The sequence below is a fragment of the Scardinius erythrophthalmus genome, assembly GCF_964197995.2.
Source record: "Scardinius erythrophthalmus genome assembly, chromosome: 2".
NCBI lineage: Eukaryota > Metazoa > Chordata > Actinopteri > Cypriniformes > Leuciscidae > Scardinius > Scardinius erythrophthalmus.
In genome coordinates, this window is record NC_138222.1 from 40,734,215 (window position 1) to 40,748,449 (window position 14,235).

The 14,235-nt window shown below is 38.5% G+C and overlaps 3 protein-coding genes across 8 annotated transcripts in view; all 3 read right to left on the minus strand.

Moving 5' to 3' along the window:
• The window catches only part of plekhg4 (pleckstrin homology domain containing, family G (with RhoGef domain) member 4), a 106,369-nt gene that overhangs the window by 17,731 nt on the left and 74,403 nt on the right, over nt 1–14,235 (minus strand). For all 6 annotated transcript variants that reach the window (XR_014029451.1, XM_081357111.1, XM_081357109.1 and 3 more), the window contains exon 23: nt 5,056–5,184. Coding sequence is in view for 5 of the 6 variants with exons in the window: in XM_081357111.1 (XP_081213237.1) it covers nt 5,056–5,184 (129 nt within the window). In the remaining variant the exon portion in view is untranslated. The remainder of the gene's footprint in view (nt 1–5,055; nt 5,185–14,235) is intronic.
• On the minus strand, nt 8,504–9,571 carry LOC308681114 (leukotriene B4 receptor 1; the record flags this gene model as incomplete). The annotated part of the gene is made up of 1 exon (XM_081349704.1): nt 8,504–9,571. The coding sequence occupies one exon, from the start codon at nt 9,569–9,571 to the stop codon at nt 8,504–8,506; it is 1,068 nt and encodes a 355-aa protein (XP_081205830.1).
• LOC308681119 (leukotriene B4 receptor 1) lies at nt 10,959–12,216 on the minus strand. The gene has a single exon (XM_081349712.1). The coding sequence runs from the start codon at nt 12,196–12,198 to the stop codon at nt 11,161–11,163; it is 1,038 nt and encodes a 345-aa protein (XP_081205838.1). The 5' UTR covers nt 12,199–12,216; the 3' UTR covers nt 10,959–11,160.

Consider the following 14,235-nt stretch of genomic DNA (forward strand, 5'->3'; position numbering starts at 1 on the left):
TTTTCTACATAACCTGTCCATCTTCATACCTCATCCTAACATGAGGCTTCAGTTAGTCATTAAGAGCTTAACTAACACGACTTTTGTAAATACCCGACAATTCCAAAAGTATAATTCAAGAGCTTTACATCTCAAGGAAAGCTTTAGTGGTATACAGTGAATGTATTATTTTGCATGTGTGTGCTTTTGTATTGTGTTCATGACTGTTTTTACTGCACAACCCCACCTTGCACAAATTAGCAACTGCAATAATTAAGTGCAAACCTAATTTCTACTACACAAACATTGAGCTGAAACACAGACACACCCTGTGCCTACAAATGATTAGAGCAGATCAAACTCCAGATATGAAGCAAGATAAGAAGGGTATCATTTCACTTGCCAAATGTTTTTATTTTCCTTCTTTATATGGAATACAAAAATGCAATCAAAACAATGATGATTCATTTGATTAATTTGTATATTAAGCAAAAAGACAGAATGAGCAAACTAGCCTGTCCAGTACTGAGAAAAAAAGTGTTTGTGTAATTAAAATGTGATTAAAAAAAGGTAGTTAAACTTTATCTGAGTTTCACTTTCACATTCTCCTCTACCATGATGTCATTGAGAGTGAGAAATAAATCTGATCTTTAGCATGACAATCAATCAGGTTGTCTTGTTAAGCCATGTTTGCTCAGTGTGTGTGTATAAAGATGCCAAATGGTCCTATTTAAGGTTGATCAAAAAGCAAGTGAGCAACAAAATCCCTCTATGAAAGGTTGTTCCTTAAGACTATTAGTAAAGTGCACTTATGATGGTAATTTACGGAAATTTTGCCACTTATGACCACAAGATTTTGAAACCTGTGGATTTTTAAATCCATCAATCGCTTGCGTACACACAAGGTACACACTATCAACAGAACATATTTCTTACATACACTACTGTTCAAAGGTTTTGGCATCAGTAAGATTTTTTTTATGCTTTTGAAAGAAGTCTCTTCTGCTCACCAAAGCTACATTTATTTGATCAAAAAAGTAAAAGCTGTAATTTTCTGAAAATATTTAAAATAACTGTTTTCTATTTTAGTAAATTATAAAATGCTATTTATTCCCGTGATGGCAAAGCTGAATTTTCAGCATCATTACTCCAGTCTTCAGTGTCACATGATCCTTCAGAAATCATTCTAATAAGATGATTTGCTGCTTAAGAAACATTTCTTATCATCATAAACATTGAAAACCGCTGTTTTGTGAAATCATCATATTTTTATCATCATAAACATTGAAAAACATGTTTTGTGAAAAATGATAATTTATCATTTAGAATACTTTTTTCAGAATAACTGACCCCAAACTTTTGAGGGGTGGTATGATTTCATGTTTATCAAACACTGAGCATGCAATTTAATAAAATAATTTGAAAATCTGATTAAATAATTCTGAAATGAAGATATAGAGAAGCAATATCAAACAATCTTAATAGCTATAAACATGAAATGTTCTGACATGTAATTAATGTAATATTAGGAAACAAAATAAAATATTAGTGAAGTTTTTTTTGTGAAGGGTGTAACAAATTATGAGATCGTGAGACACAGTAATGCCCTGTACTCACTTTAGGTATTATTCTGCCCTTCAAAGTTTGTAGGACATACATAGTGATGCTTACTTTTGAGTGAAACTCACCTGGAGTGTGCAGGATGAAGTAAAGTGGGAGTGTTGTAAGATAAGGTAACAGGATGTACCGGGGAACTAGCAGGATGTTTAAGCAACAATCACATACAACCGGTTTTCACTTAATCCATCCATTCTGTACTTACTTTACACAATGCTGCAAATGAGACTCAAAACCCATCTAATTCATGTCTATAAATGACCATTTCACTGATGGGAAGTCTGTGCTTTCCACTCTAAGGCTGAATGAAAGAATGGATGAATGTGTCACTCGTCCTTTCATAGAGGCATTTCTTAGAATCCTCCATGAGCATTGACAGTCTGTAGAGTAATAAAGCTCTCTGCTCATCACACAGGTACTGACATGCTCCTGCCAGCCTGATGTGCTTTCTCAGCAAGCTCAGAGAACAACACACACACTTTCTCTAACACACCCTCTGTCTCTTAAACACACCCAAGATCCTTTTCTCCCACAAACACTCTTGAGCTCATAGTAACAATTTTATTCTGCTTAAAGTCTTTTCTCCCTCACACCCACACAGATGTGTTAACACCACACCATTCCCACAGCGTTAGCGTCTAAAGGCAGGTGCAAAGCCAAAGCGAGTCATCCAGAGAGTGCCAGCAGCTATAAATGCACAGCACGGATAAGCCACTAAAGCTCAGAAAAACAGGTTTGACTTTGACTCAAGTGTGTTAGTAAGATAGAATGAGCCACATTAAAAGCCTTCCAAATACCTGCTTCCTAACCCAGACACACGGGTGAGAACCTATTTTATCAACCAGTGAGTCACAACAGTGAGAAAGTGGATGTTAAGTTGTGTTACAATTCAATAAATATGGGATCTTTCTTGACAGAATCTTTCACTGAAGACAACAGGCCAAGGTCCTCATCGGACCGTCGTACCAGAGTGAGACTGTCAGCCCTTCCTCCAAACTCCTCACTGTTCATTATAGGGCTGGGTATGGCGTTAAATATATTGTGGTGACAATATAAAGTGTATAGTGATAGAGATTTTCCTATATGGTGTAAATCGCAGTATGTAAATATATTTGTGCAGCAGAGACCTGCTTTAAGTTATTGACACGTTGGAGCAATAAAGAAACAGTTAAGAATTAAAAAAGCACATACTTGGTGTTAAAAAGAGTTAACGAAAAGAACTTAAGGCTGTGCTCTAATTTGTGGTTTTAATAACAATCAGTGTATATTTAATTAATTCAATGAATGGAGTTTGTTTTACATTTGATTACTCAATTTCTTCCTTGAATGTTACTGCACCTGAAAAACTTCAAGCACTCTTTATTTCACTGTCTTGTCACTCATATTTCACTCATATATTGTATTTAACCTTATTTTTATAACAAAGAAAATAAAATTAAATTGTTATAGTAAAAACAAAACACATCAGTATGTCAAAATGTATTTTGCAAAATGTATTTTGCAGCCAGGGTAGTCTAGCAACTCTCCATTGACTTTCGAGCTGCAAAAACCTAAATTGGGTCAGGCCAATCACGTCGTGTATAGAGTAGGCGGGCGGGCTTAACATAATGACGACAGAGATACGACGATTACCTGCTACTTGAAAACAAAGAATGACGGCTGCTGCTGGCGAACATCTTTCGAATCGGCTTTGTCTGCGACTCTGGAGGACTTGGAGTTAGGTTTTTCTTTGAGAAAAGAGCATAGAACAGCACTTCAGTCATTCTTAAAAAAAAGGAAGATGTGTTCGTCGTTTTGCCGGCCAGATATGGCAAAAGTTGAATCTATCAACTAGCTCCGCTGTTGGGAAAACGCTCTGGTTGGTTGAAGCGCTGTCCTATTGCGTGCAGAGGGAATTTGAAAGACAGCCGTTTATCCCGCCCCTCGGATTGAGCCGTGTCTATGGTGAGTTGCCAGACCTAACATCTTGATGTAGGTCTGGCTTGCCAGGCTAGGAATCCGCAAGATTCTTTTCTTTCTTCTGACGAAGATTAACAGATTGAATAATATGAACTAAATAAAAGCATGATAGATTGATAGATGATGGATGGATAGATCCTTTTTAAAGCTTTATATACTAATTCCAAATCTTATTTATATTACATATTATCTGTATGTGTTTAGATAGATCAAATAATTATAATAAATAATCATGATTCATCACTAAAAGCCAGAAAGTGTTATATTTAAAAATATTTTACTATGTAGTGGCCTTTAATATGGAGAAAGAAAAAAAACTGGGGTAGTGACTATTGCGTCAGAGATGTGTCACTTTGCTCACAGCTGATTGGTCCGATTTTGGTTTGAGATCTCTTACCCAGACCATAACCTTAGCCGTGGAGAACAAGTTACTATGGCGTTGAACACCGCTAAAAACCAAGGGTTGGCGCAAACTAAACTGAAACATACCTGCCTATCCAGCTAAACCAGAAGGACAAACACAACAGGAGAAACTGAACTGAACCAATGGTTTGATAATGTCTGTCTTTTTCTCTCTCTGGCAGGGAGAAATTGATTTCACTAGTTAATATTTACAGAGCCCCTTGGGGATAGGCTACAACTAAATCAAGATAACCTGCAAATGCCACCACCTGAATGTAAAAAAGGTATGCAATACAAATGTGAGAAAATTAATTATAGCATTTAGGTCCCTCCTTTGTACGTAATTTTTTTTTAAAGAAATATGTAAATTCCAACAAACGCCTAGTCCCACAACTCAGCTTAGACTCTGAGCTCTAAATACTTTTCTGTGGGATAGTAATGAGAAGGTGTCCATTATGAAACAGTGGGGGGTGGGAACAGGTTTACAGAGTACAAACAAATCTCTCTGCGTCACAGTTGAGAAACACGTTTGGCGACATCCGCCTTTTGTCAAAACATATGTGCAAAACTCGGGAGCAACCCTTAACTATCCAGATCCAGCTCGATAAATGAGCTTAACGTGGACAGCAGATGAAAAGAAAGATTATTAATTCTACTAAAACAAAAATTATTTTCATTGTGTTCTCTCTCTGTTATTCTGTTCATCATCCCCCTGTATTCGTATCACTCTTGCTCACTCTCAACTCAATGGGTCTCAGGTGGGTGCACTTGCAAGTAAACATTCCGTCTTCCAGATGTCTGCTGAACACACCAGTTAACAACAAGACTAGACCTGCACACTCGCTTAGAGCAGAGCGTCTGTGCCTTCCTTCCCACACCCAAGCCATTTAAAAATCAATCCAAGTGTGCAGTGCCAAAGACTTCTTACCTTATGCTGACATAAGAGCCACTGTATAATGTGACTTGGTTTGAGTTTAAGATATTACAGCCTAAAATGTCTAAAGCATTCCTAAGCATCGGCCATAAGATACACAACCACTGTATAAAGACACAGACCGACAGAGTGCATGAACGCGCGTCTCTCTCTCTCTCTCTCACCTGCTGCAGGACGCTCTCCAGCGGCTCGGCCTTGCACAGCTCCTCCGCCGTGAGCCCGGTCTCCTCCTTGCACTGCTCCGACAGATCCACACTGTCCGGCTGTACTAGAGTCCGCTGAAGCTTGCCCACCTGTTAACAACATCATCTCTTTCAAACGGCCTCGCAATGCAACTCTAGCGGGTTTTGTCATTGGCGCGCCCTTACACACCTGGCCGTCGAGAACACAGAAACAAATGTTCAATGTTCTCCACGCACCAATGCTGGTCTAAGTAGGCAGCTCAGTGGCTTTGACACCGAGTTACTATAGCAAAGATGTTGATATCATTCTCGGCAGTGTGTTTGTGTAAATGCAAAGCAGACACGGCAGGGTTACTGACCTACAGGCGATGACATGCACCAAAAAAAGCACGCTTTCGTATCTCGTGGCTCGAAAAAGAAAATCGCATTATAATGCTCTAATCAAGTTGTCAAATAGATCGTCAAATTAAACAGCTGTTGAATATAATGTAAATCACAATGTAGCGCATTTAACTATCTGAAGGCGCACCTTGTTGGTGAATGTCAGCTGTCAATGTGGTTTCTAATACTAGCACATTGTGGGTAGTTTAAAGTTAGAGACCTTACATCAGGGTCAAAAGGTCCGTACCTTATTCTCATGTAGATCCACAATTTGCCACACCAAGAGAATTAATTCCCTTTCATCCGACCCCAGTTTACCCCCATTTGCACCAGCTGTTGCCCCAAAGAACACCACCAGAGTATCACTGTGCGAAGCCATCAGGGACCACAAGGGTAAAAACTACAATTAAGAGCAAAGATCAAATAAAACAGTAACACGAGGGTTCACCTTTCTCCAAGAGAAGCAAACAAAAGAAATGGAAATTCAATTGAAGTACACGAGGAAGGACAGAAGATTACTCCAAGAGAAGGACACGAGAGAGAGTGCGGCACGAGACTCTACCTGTTGCTGTACTTGTGTGCTCTCTATCCAGAGTTACTGGTTTGACTGGTAAAGAAGGCAGAAAAAAGTCCTGGTTCGTCTCACGCTACCCCATAACAAGCCCTGAAGGCTTTTCTCGCTGTCTCGTTTTTTCTTGGTTACCTGGTTTTGGTTCGGCCTCCCTGTTTGGAGTCAATCTCCTAGGGGAGCGCTTTGATTGGTTGGTTTGTAAAGGTGAGGGCGGGGCGTATTGCCACGGAACCTATGTAACCCGCTCGGATTGGTTTATATGCTCTAGGAAGTGGGAGATAAGATCAGAATTCACGTTGTCCTGCTTTGCTGCTACACACACATATAGCTGTGCTGCTTAGCCAGCCTACTTTATCTTCTGTTCTTTCTTTCTTTATTTTTTAGTTTAAAAAAAAAAAGTTTTACGTTTGAAGAAATAAACAGTAGCTTTGAAATATAGCCTATGTTTAAAACACGAGTGTTCATGATTTCAACTGATGTGAACACTCGCCCGCCATATCAGTTGCCTAAATAAAGTCTTTAATTATTAAAAGTTTTATTTTAGATATGGCCAGTGCGCTTTCATAAACACAATCTGCCAATACTCTCCTCTGCCACTCTCACTACTTGACAAATCAATAGGCTGATAATCTCACAAGACAAGGTTTTAGATTATCGACATTAATTGTGCTGCATTTGTTAGTTTATTCTGGTTATGCATTCGCTTTTGCAGTTATGAGGGGGAAGTTTGACTGGCACATTGAACCACCAATCACACTTCACTTATTTTATATGACGTTTAGGGGCGGGTTTGCACCTTGCAACTACAATCTGCCGGAAGGATTCGATGCCAGAAACATCGTAAATCAACAGACCTACTAGGACATAGTTGAAGAGTTCAGATGCAAAAGCCTCTAAGTGCCATCTGAAATTTTCTTCTAGAATGATCATTTTTATAAACCTTGTATATTTAAGTTCAATAATTTCACTTAAATGGCAATGCAAATTACCTATTAATTGTCATTTGAGTGAAATTACTTAACTTAAATATACAAGGTTTATAAAAATGATCATTCTAGAAGAAAATTTCAGATGGCACTTAGAGGCTTTTGCATCTGAACTCTTCAGTTGTTGTTGGTTTTTTATTTTATGTTTTAGTTTTTTTTAGTTAACGCAATTAATGTAAAATTTTGAATTTGCTTCTTAATATAGCCTGTTTTTTCTTGAATATGCTGGCCTAATGCTTTTGAGTGTTTAATCCATTCAGCTTCTCTCTAAAGAAAAAACTAACAGTTATCGGCTATGTAGGATGACAAAGAAATCACAACAGGACAAAAGAAAAAGAAACAGTTTTAATGTCAAATTTGGTAAATGATATCAAATGAAAGACATAAAAAAGTAATGACAGTATGTTATTGAATGGCACAGAAAAAAATCAATTAATAAATAGCCTAATAGCTAATTTGGGAGCTCAAACCTATCCTTGGCTCCTACATACATTTTCTAGAAGCAACTGCTTTGAGATCTGAGTTTTGTTTCTATTATTCAGTGCTCTTGTGTGCCCGTGTCAGTAATTTAATTGGACAAAAAAAGCCAGACAGAGAATGTTTGTCTACCAGTCCTCTTACTTTTCCATTGCGTGGCAAACTTAAGTGAAGATTCTATGCCTTCTAGACCCAGATAGTCAAGCATCTCCCTCCTTCTCTCTCTGGTTTCATCTGGTCAACGGTCAGCTGATTCTTTCAGTCATTATATTTGTGTTGTAAAAGAGAGAGAAATGTAGAAACATAGGTCAAAACGAGCATCTCTCACGTCACCACTCTTACTCAGATAGATAGGCTACAATTTTTGCCTTTCAAAAATGCAATATTTTAAAATGTTATACTTTTCAATACCAATAAAGGTCTGTCACTAAAATGTGTCAAGTTACGATTTCACAGAAGAAACAGCCTGGTGAGTTTTTCTTCTGATTTGAAAAGCGGGCCTATGCGAGATGTGTAAATGTTTGGGTTTTGAAAAATAACTGATGTTTAATTCTAACATGAAAGGAGATTTATAGAAAAGAATGACATTTCAGTGGCACAGATGGTATGTTCTTCCAGACTGACCTCTGTTCCTTTTAATTCCTGCTTCCTCTTTCACACTGTTAAACGAGGCACAAACACACACGTTGCAATATGAGAAAAAGGAACATGTTGAAATCATAATGCATTTAATCCCAAATAGACACTTATAAAGGCACTTGAGTTATATCACAAATCTAAAAGTGTTTTCATTGTAGAATCTGCAGTTGCAATCTAAGACACGTCTCAGCGAGTATACCTAAAACGCAAAAAACAAGGCACAAGCAAATATTTGCCTAAAAATGATTTCAATTTGTTTACATTTCAATACAATTCTGAAATACAAAATTCCATTTAAAGTTTCATGCACTCTTTCATGAGAGACAACAGTTATAATGGTTCATTTTGATAATGTTATATAAAGCTTCTTACAGGGTCAATCTGAGACACTGATGTATGATTCCACAGCCACATCTTCAGGCAGTTTTGAGTCTGTGAGACACTGTGAGTTGGTGCTGTGTGAACTTTGTCTTTTGGACACGAATGATAACTCTTTATTCCCTTCACCAGATGCTGAACTTGACAGATATTGGAACAGCTTCTGTATTCCAGTTTCCCGGAGCGAGCTGCGGAAGGTACGTGCGGCAAACACATAAAGCACTGGATTGACTGAGCTACTGATGAACACCAGGGCTCCTGCTATAATGGTCATTGTGGTGCAGGCGTCCTCCAAACTTTCTGCCATGTGTGGGTTTGAATGCTTGAGAGCAAGTGAGATGAGGGAAAGGAAGTTCCCCACATGATGAGGTATCCAACAGAGCGCGAACATCACAACCACACTGCAGATGAGAACTGTTGATTTACGCTTGGACTTGAAGTTCATCTGCGCTATGCGACTAAAGAGGCAGCCGTAACAGACCAACATAGTGAAAAAGGGGATGATGAAGCCTATAAGAGTTTCTAAAATGAGCAACACAGCCTCTTGGATTTCAGAATTGTACACCCTGAAAGTACACTGTTGTTGTCCGTGAACTTCTCCCAAAGTGTGAGTTACAATGACGGGAACACTGAGGAGAAATGAGGCTATCCATATCACTAGAAGTATCCTGTTCAGTGCTTGTTTCCTCCAGCGGATTGAGGTGAAAGGGTACCTGACAGCCAGGAAGCGCCCCACACTCATGATGGTGATGATGAAGACGCTGCTGTACATGCAGGCGTTGATGATGTACACCATGGTTTTGCAGGCGACCTCTCCGAACACCCAGGAACGGGCCAGCGAGTAGATCCACAGCGGCAGGGTGATCAGCACCAGAAGGTCTGCGGCTGCCAGGTGGAGGATGAGCAGCACCGTGTGAGAGCGCTGTTTCACATACTTCAAGATGGTCCACACCACCAGCAGGTTCCCAGGTGTACCCACCAGGAAGCACACGCCCAGGATCACACAGGCCCCCACCAAGCCCAGTTCGGTCTCCTCATCTCCCTGACGATAAGCCGTTGCGTTCATGATTGCCTCTCGGATCCGTTCGAGTCTGCTACAAGTCTAACCTCTGAGCTAGAAAACCAGTCAGCCTCAGCAAATCTCACTTCCCTTATGTGAAAACTGAGGAAAACAGAACTCTCAAAAAAAAACAGTGGTTGTCTAATAAAAAGAAGACAACCAAAATGTGTGTGAGAATGGGAGGAGCATCTGGGAATTCAAGATGAAATTTCAGTTCACAAAACTCATGCATTTCTAAGAATTTGGTCAAATTTAGACTTGCTCCAGATTATTAATGTGTCTCATGGAATCTCTTTTTTCCCAGATACAATTATTGAAATCCAAAGTAATTTTAAAAAAACAAAGAAAATGTATTTTAAAATGTTACTCTACATCATCAGTGGCAGTGTTGGGGTAACGCATTACAAGCAACGTATAATCAGATGACTTTTTTAAGTAGGCTAACTGGTAAAGTAATGCATTACTTTTAAATATACAACAAAATATCTGAGTTACTTTTTAAAATAACTAACGCAAGTTTGTTTTCCCATTTATTGACTGAAACCTTTTCTGTCCGTATGTTGAGGTAAATCGTGAGTGAGGAGCAGAGGCGTTGTGTGAGCTGTGTAAACATGACAGTTATATTGTACTTCTAGACGAAATGTGAGCAGGCATTTACTCATCTCTCTTGCACAAAATGATTAGATATTCCTCAAAATTAATCAAATCAGTGAAATGCAAACTAAGAATATTAAGCAAACCTGAAATAATTAAATGTGCCTAAGTGCTTAAGTGAGTGTTTAACTTTCTTCTCCTGTGTCCTATTCTTCTGCGATCCAGAATGGCAGCACAGCTGAAAGGTTTGTTTGAGCTGCGCTCTCTACTGTACAAGTGTGAATTTGCATTTTCTTCAATTTCAGGATTATTAATTTCACTTTAGGTGTGAAAGGGCCTTTACATTTGCCAAAAATATAACTTATCATTAAAAACAAAAAAGCAAGCCCAGCCCAGATGAGAAAAAGTAACTGAAAAGTAACGTTGCATTTCTTTAGTTAGTTACGTTTTTAGGGAGTAACGCAATATTGTAATGCATGACTTCTAAAAGTAACTCTTCTCAACACTGATCAGTGGTATAGTGAGTGACACAAAATGTATTTACTGTAACTCTTAAGAACATTTCTGGGAGAATGACATCCAGGGGTGTGTTTCCCATACAACGACGTAACTCGCTGCTGAACTACCATTCATCGTTGAAGAAATCAAATAGCTAGTCATGACTGTTTCCCAAAACAGTTGTGTTTTTATAGAGAAGCCCATATACAGTACTTTTTCAGTAGTTTTTACCTCTTTATTAAGTCTTACATAACTATTATGGCATTAAAACAAGTTTGACCACAAAAGGAATTTGAACAACTCTGATCAATAAAAAAACAATACATTTAAAACAACTTTCATAAATGTTTAATTTCTTTTAAACTGTTAACAAACGGGAATATTATGACATTTAAAAAAACTACTGCAAAAAAGAAAAAAAAAAGGGGGGGGGGTGTGATTATGGCATTTAAATAAATTTGACCATTAAAAATATCTAAACTTCTAATGAGTCTAGCCGTTACTCAGAGATCCACGAGTTCCCTCTTTTCACCATTAGTTTGTTCTTCCGGGATATTTCCATTCTGCAGTTCAGAATCATGTAAGATGCCTTCTTTCGTTTGGGGTGTTTGTGTTGCTAAGTCTTGAAACAGCTTTACTATCCCAGACTTTTTTAGATTTCCATGGACATTTCTGGAAGCAAACGCATAAAGCACAGGGTTCACTGAGCTACTGATAAAAGCCAGAGCTCCAGAAATGAAGACAGCACTATTTGGGATAGGAGACTGTTCATCTAATTGTCCTAGAAGAACCACCATCCCTGCGATATTGAGGAGGTGGTGGGGTAACCAACACAAAATGAAGGCCACAACCACTCCACCAATGAGGAAGATGGATTTCTGCTTTATCTTAAAGCGCACCTTGCGGAGCTGTGTGGCCACTTGACAGTAACAGATCGCAAGCGTGAAAAATGGAATGATAAAGCCAAGAAAAGTCTCCAAACAAATACAAAATACTTCAAAAGACACAGAGCTGTATTCCCGGAACAAGCAGTGTTTCAATCCATCGCCATCAGCATCTAGACACTGAGTCAGGATGACAGGAATCCCCAAAATGAATGACAGGATCCAGGTCACTGCCAGTATTTTGTACATGGATGTCTTATTTTGCCAATACAGCATCTGCAAAGGGTACCTGACAGCCAGGAAGCGCTCGACACTCATGATGGTGATGATGAAGACGCTGCTGTACATGCAGGCGTTGATGATGTACACCATGGCTTTGCAGGCGACCTCTCCGAACACCCAGGAACGGGCCAGCGAGTAGATCCACAGCGGCAGGGTGATCAGCACCAGAAGGTCTGCGGCTGCCAGGTGGAGGATGAGCAGCACCGTGTGAGAGTGCTGTTTCACATACTTCAAGATGGTCCACACCACCAGCAGGTTCCCAGGTGTACCCACCAGGAAGCACACGCCCAGGATCACACAGGCTGCGGTGCTCCCTGCAGATGACCAGTCTTCCAGTGCCGTGTCATTGTCAATATGGAGAGAGGAGCTGTTCATATTTGTCTCTGGTTTCAGTGAATCAGAGTTCTGACTGAAACTCACTGCTTTTTGTTCCGTATAGTTTAGCTTACAAAGCAAACCAGCCTTCCAATGGACATTATTCATGATTTCACAGAAAAAGGAGGAGACAAATCAGATGCCTTGCCCTATAGTACAGTAATCATTCCTTTCTTTATTGTGTTGTGCTGTACTTTCGGTATTTTGAAGTTGAATCTGTCAATATGAAACTGAAATATGAATAAGCAGAATATAGATTGAGAAGTGTGAGAACCTTTAGCTAACTAACTATAAATTAAAACCAAAAGCAAAAAGGGGGATCCCAGGGAGTGTTGCCACACACTGTCTGTTAAATTGACTTGACATGAGTTACGGAGGTGTCACTATCACTATCACACATCAGCACCACCCTCCTGAGGTGACAGTGGTTTCTCTGTAAAAGCGTTCATTTACAGGAAAGAAGAAGTCAAGAATATATCATTTCATGTCTGTCTTAGTTACAAATTAAATTTGAAGTCATGTAATGTGTTAAATGACCAAACTAGCATATTCTAATTTACAAAGTTATCTTATTTTGATATAATTAAAACATTTAAAATGCTGATGTTAATTATTTGATTCATTGCGCAATTTTAAGTTCTAGAATGTTACATTCTAGCAGTGGTAGTAGGTTGCAACAACAGCACTCTTTTTATTTGACTATAATTCACACAAATAATAGATTTCTAAACAACCTCAATTCATAGCAGACAAACATTGAATACTTAAAGTTTGAGGCACATACTTTGTAATATTTTTTTTTTCTCCATTGTATATGGTCATTAATAGGTCTACTAACAATGAACATATGTACGGTGGCCCAGTAGTGCACAACACAACGAAATTTAAAAAGCAAACATAAGTTCACAACACACTTTTAGTTCACAATAATTTATTATAATATAATTTGATAAATAAAAAACATTTGGTGAAATAGGAAGGAATTGGCACAATTCCACCTGTAATAAGTCAGTCTGGTCACTAGGAACCACAAGCTTTGTGACATGAAAAAAAAAAACTTGATTTAGGCCTAATGTTTGTATAAAAAAAAAAATCTTGTGCTGTGCATACAGGGAGCTATTTGCACAATTTCACCTGTTGTAATTCAGTCTGGTAAATAGGAACTACAACCTTTGAAACATGATAAAAGAAAAAGAAAAACTTTTACAGAAATTTCCTAAAAAAAAAATTTGTTTACTGTAAATACATGAAGGGTATTGGAAAAAAGTCACCTGTATTAAGTCAGTCTACTATCAAATACAATCAAGCTTTGGATTTTGAACATGTCTGTTTTTGAATGTTAAAAGTAATTTTAATTCATACAAATTATACGTTTTAACAACTTGGAGGAATTGGCAGACGTTATGGATCATGCGCTGGTAGCGCGTCAAAGCATTCTAGAGTATAAATATGCAGCTATAATGCACGTAGGTGATTTTGAATTAATAAATGTCGATATACAATGGTTAGCTACATACTGTTAAAACTAATCGTGGTGTTGATATATTTTTATAGACTGCTGACTCTAATGAACAATGGCAAGGAAAACTAACTTTATCGCGCTCCGAGAGCCCTAGTGGTCGGGAGCATTTCCGTTGTGTTGCGGCCTAATGGTTGCGGCTTTATTTCGTTGTGTTGTAGATTTTCCGTTGTGTTGTGGCTTTATTTCGTTGTGTTGTAGATTTTCCGTTGTGTTGTGGCTTTTTTCCGTTGTGTTGTGTTGTGGCTTGTTTCCGTTGTGTTGTGGCTTTATTTCGTTGTGTTGTGGCTTGTTTCCGTTGTGTTGTGGCTTTATTTCGTTGTGTTGTGGCTTTATTTCGTTGTGTTGTAGATTTTCCGTTGTATTGTGGCTTATTTCCGTTGTGTTGTGGCTTTATTTCGTTGTGTTGTAGATTTTCCGTTGTGTTGTGTTGTGTTGTGGCTTTATTTCGTTGTGTTGTAGATTTTCCGTTGTGTTGTGGCTTTTTTGTGTTGTGTTGTGTTGTGGCTTGTTTCCGT

Excerpts from the sequence above, each read along its gene's own strand:
- LOC308681119 (XM_081349712.1), bottom strand. The coding sequence starts at position 12,198 with ATGAACAGCTCCTCTCTCCATATTGACAATGACACGGCACTGGAAGAC.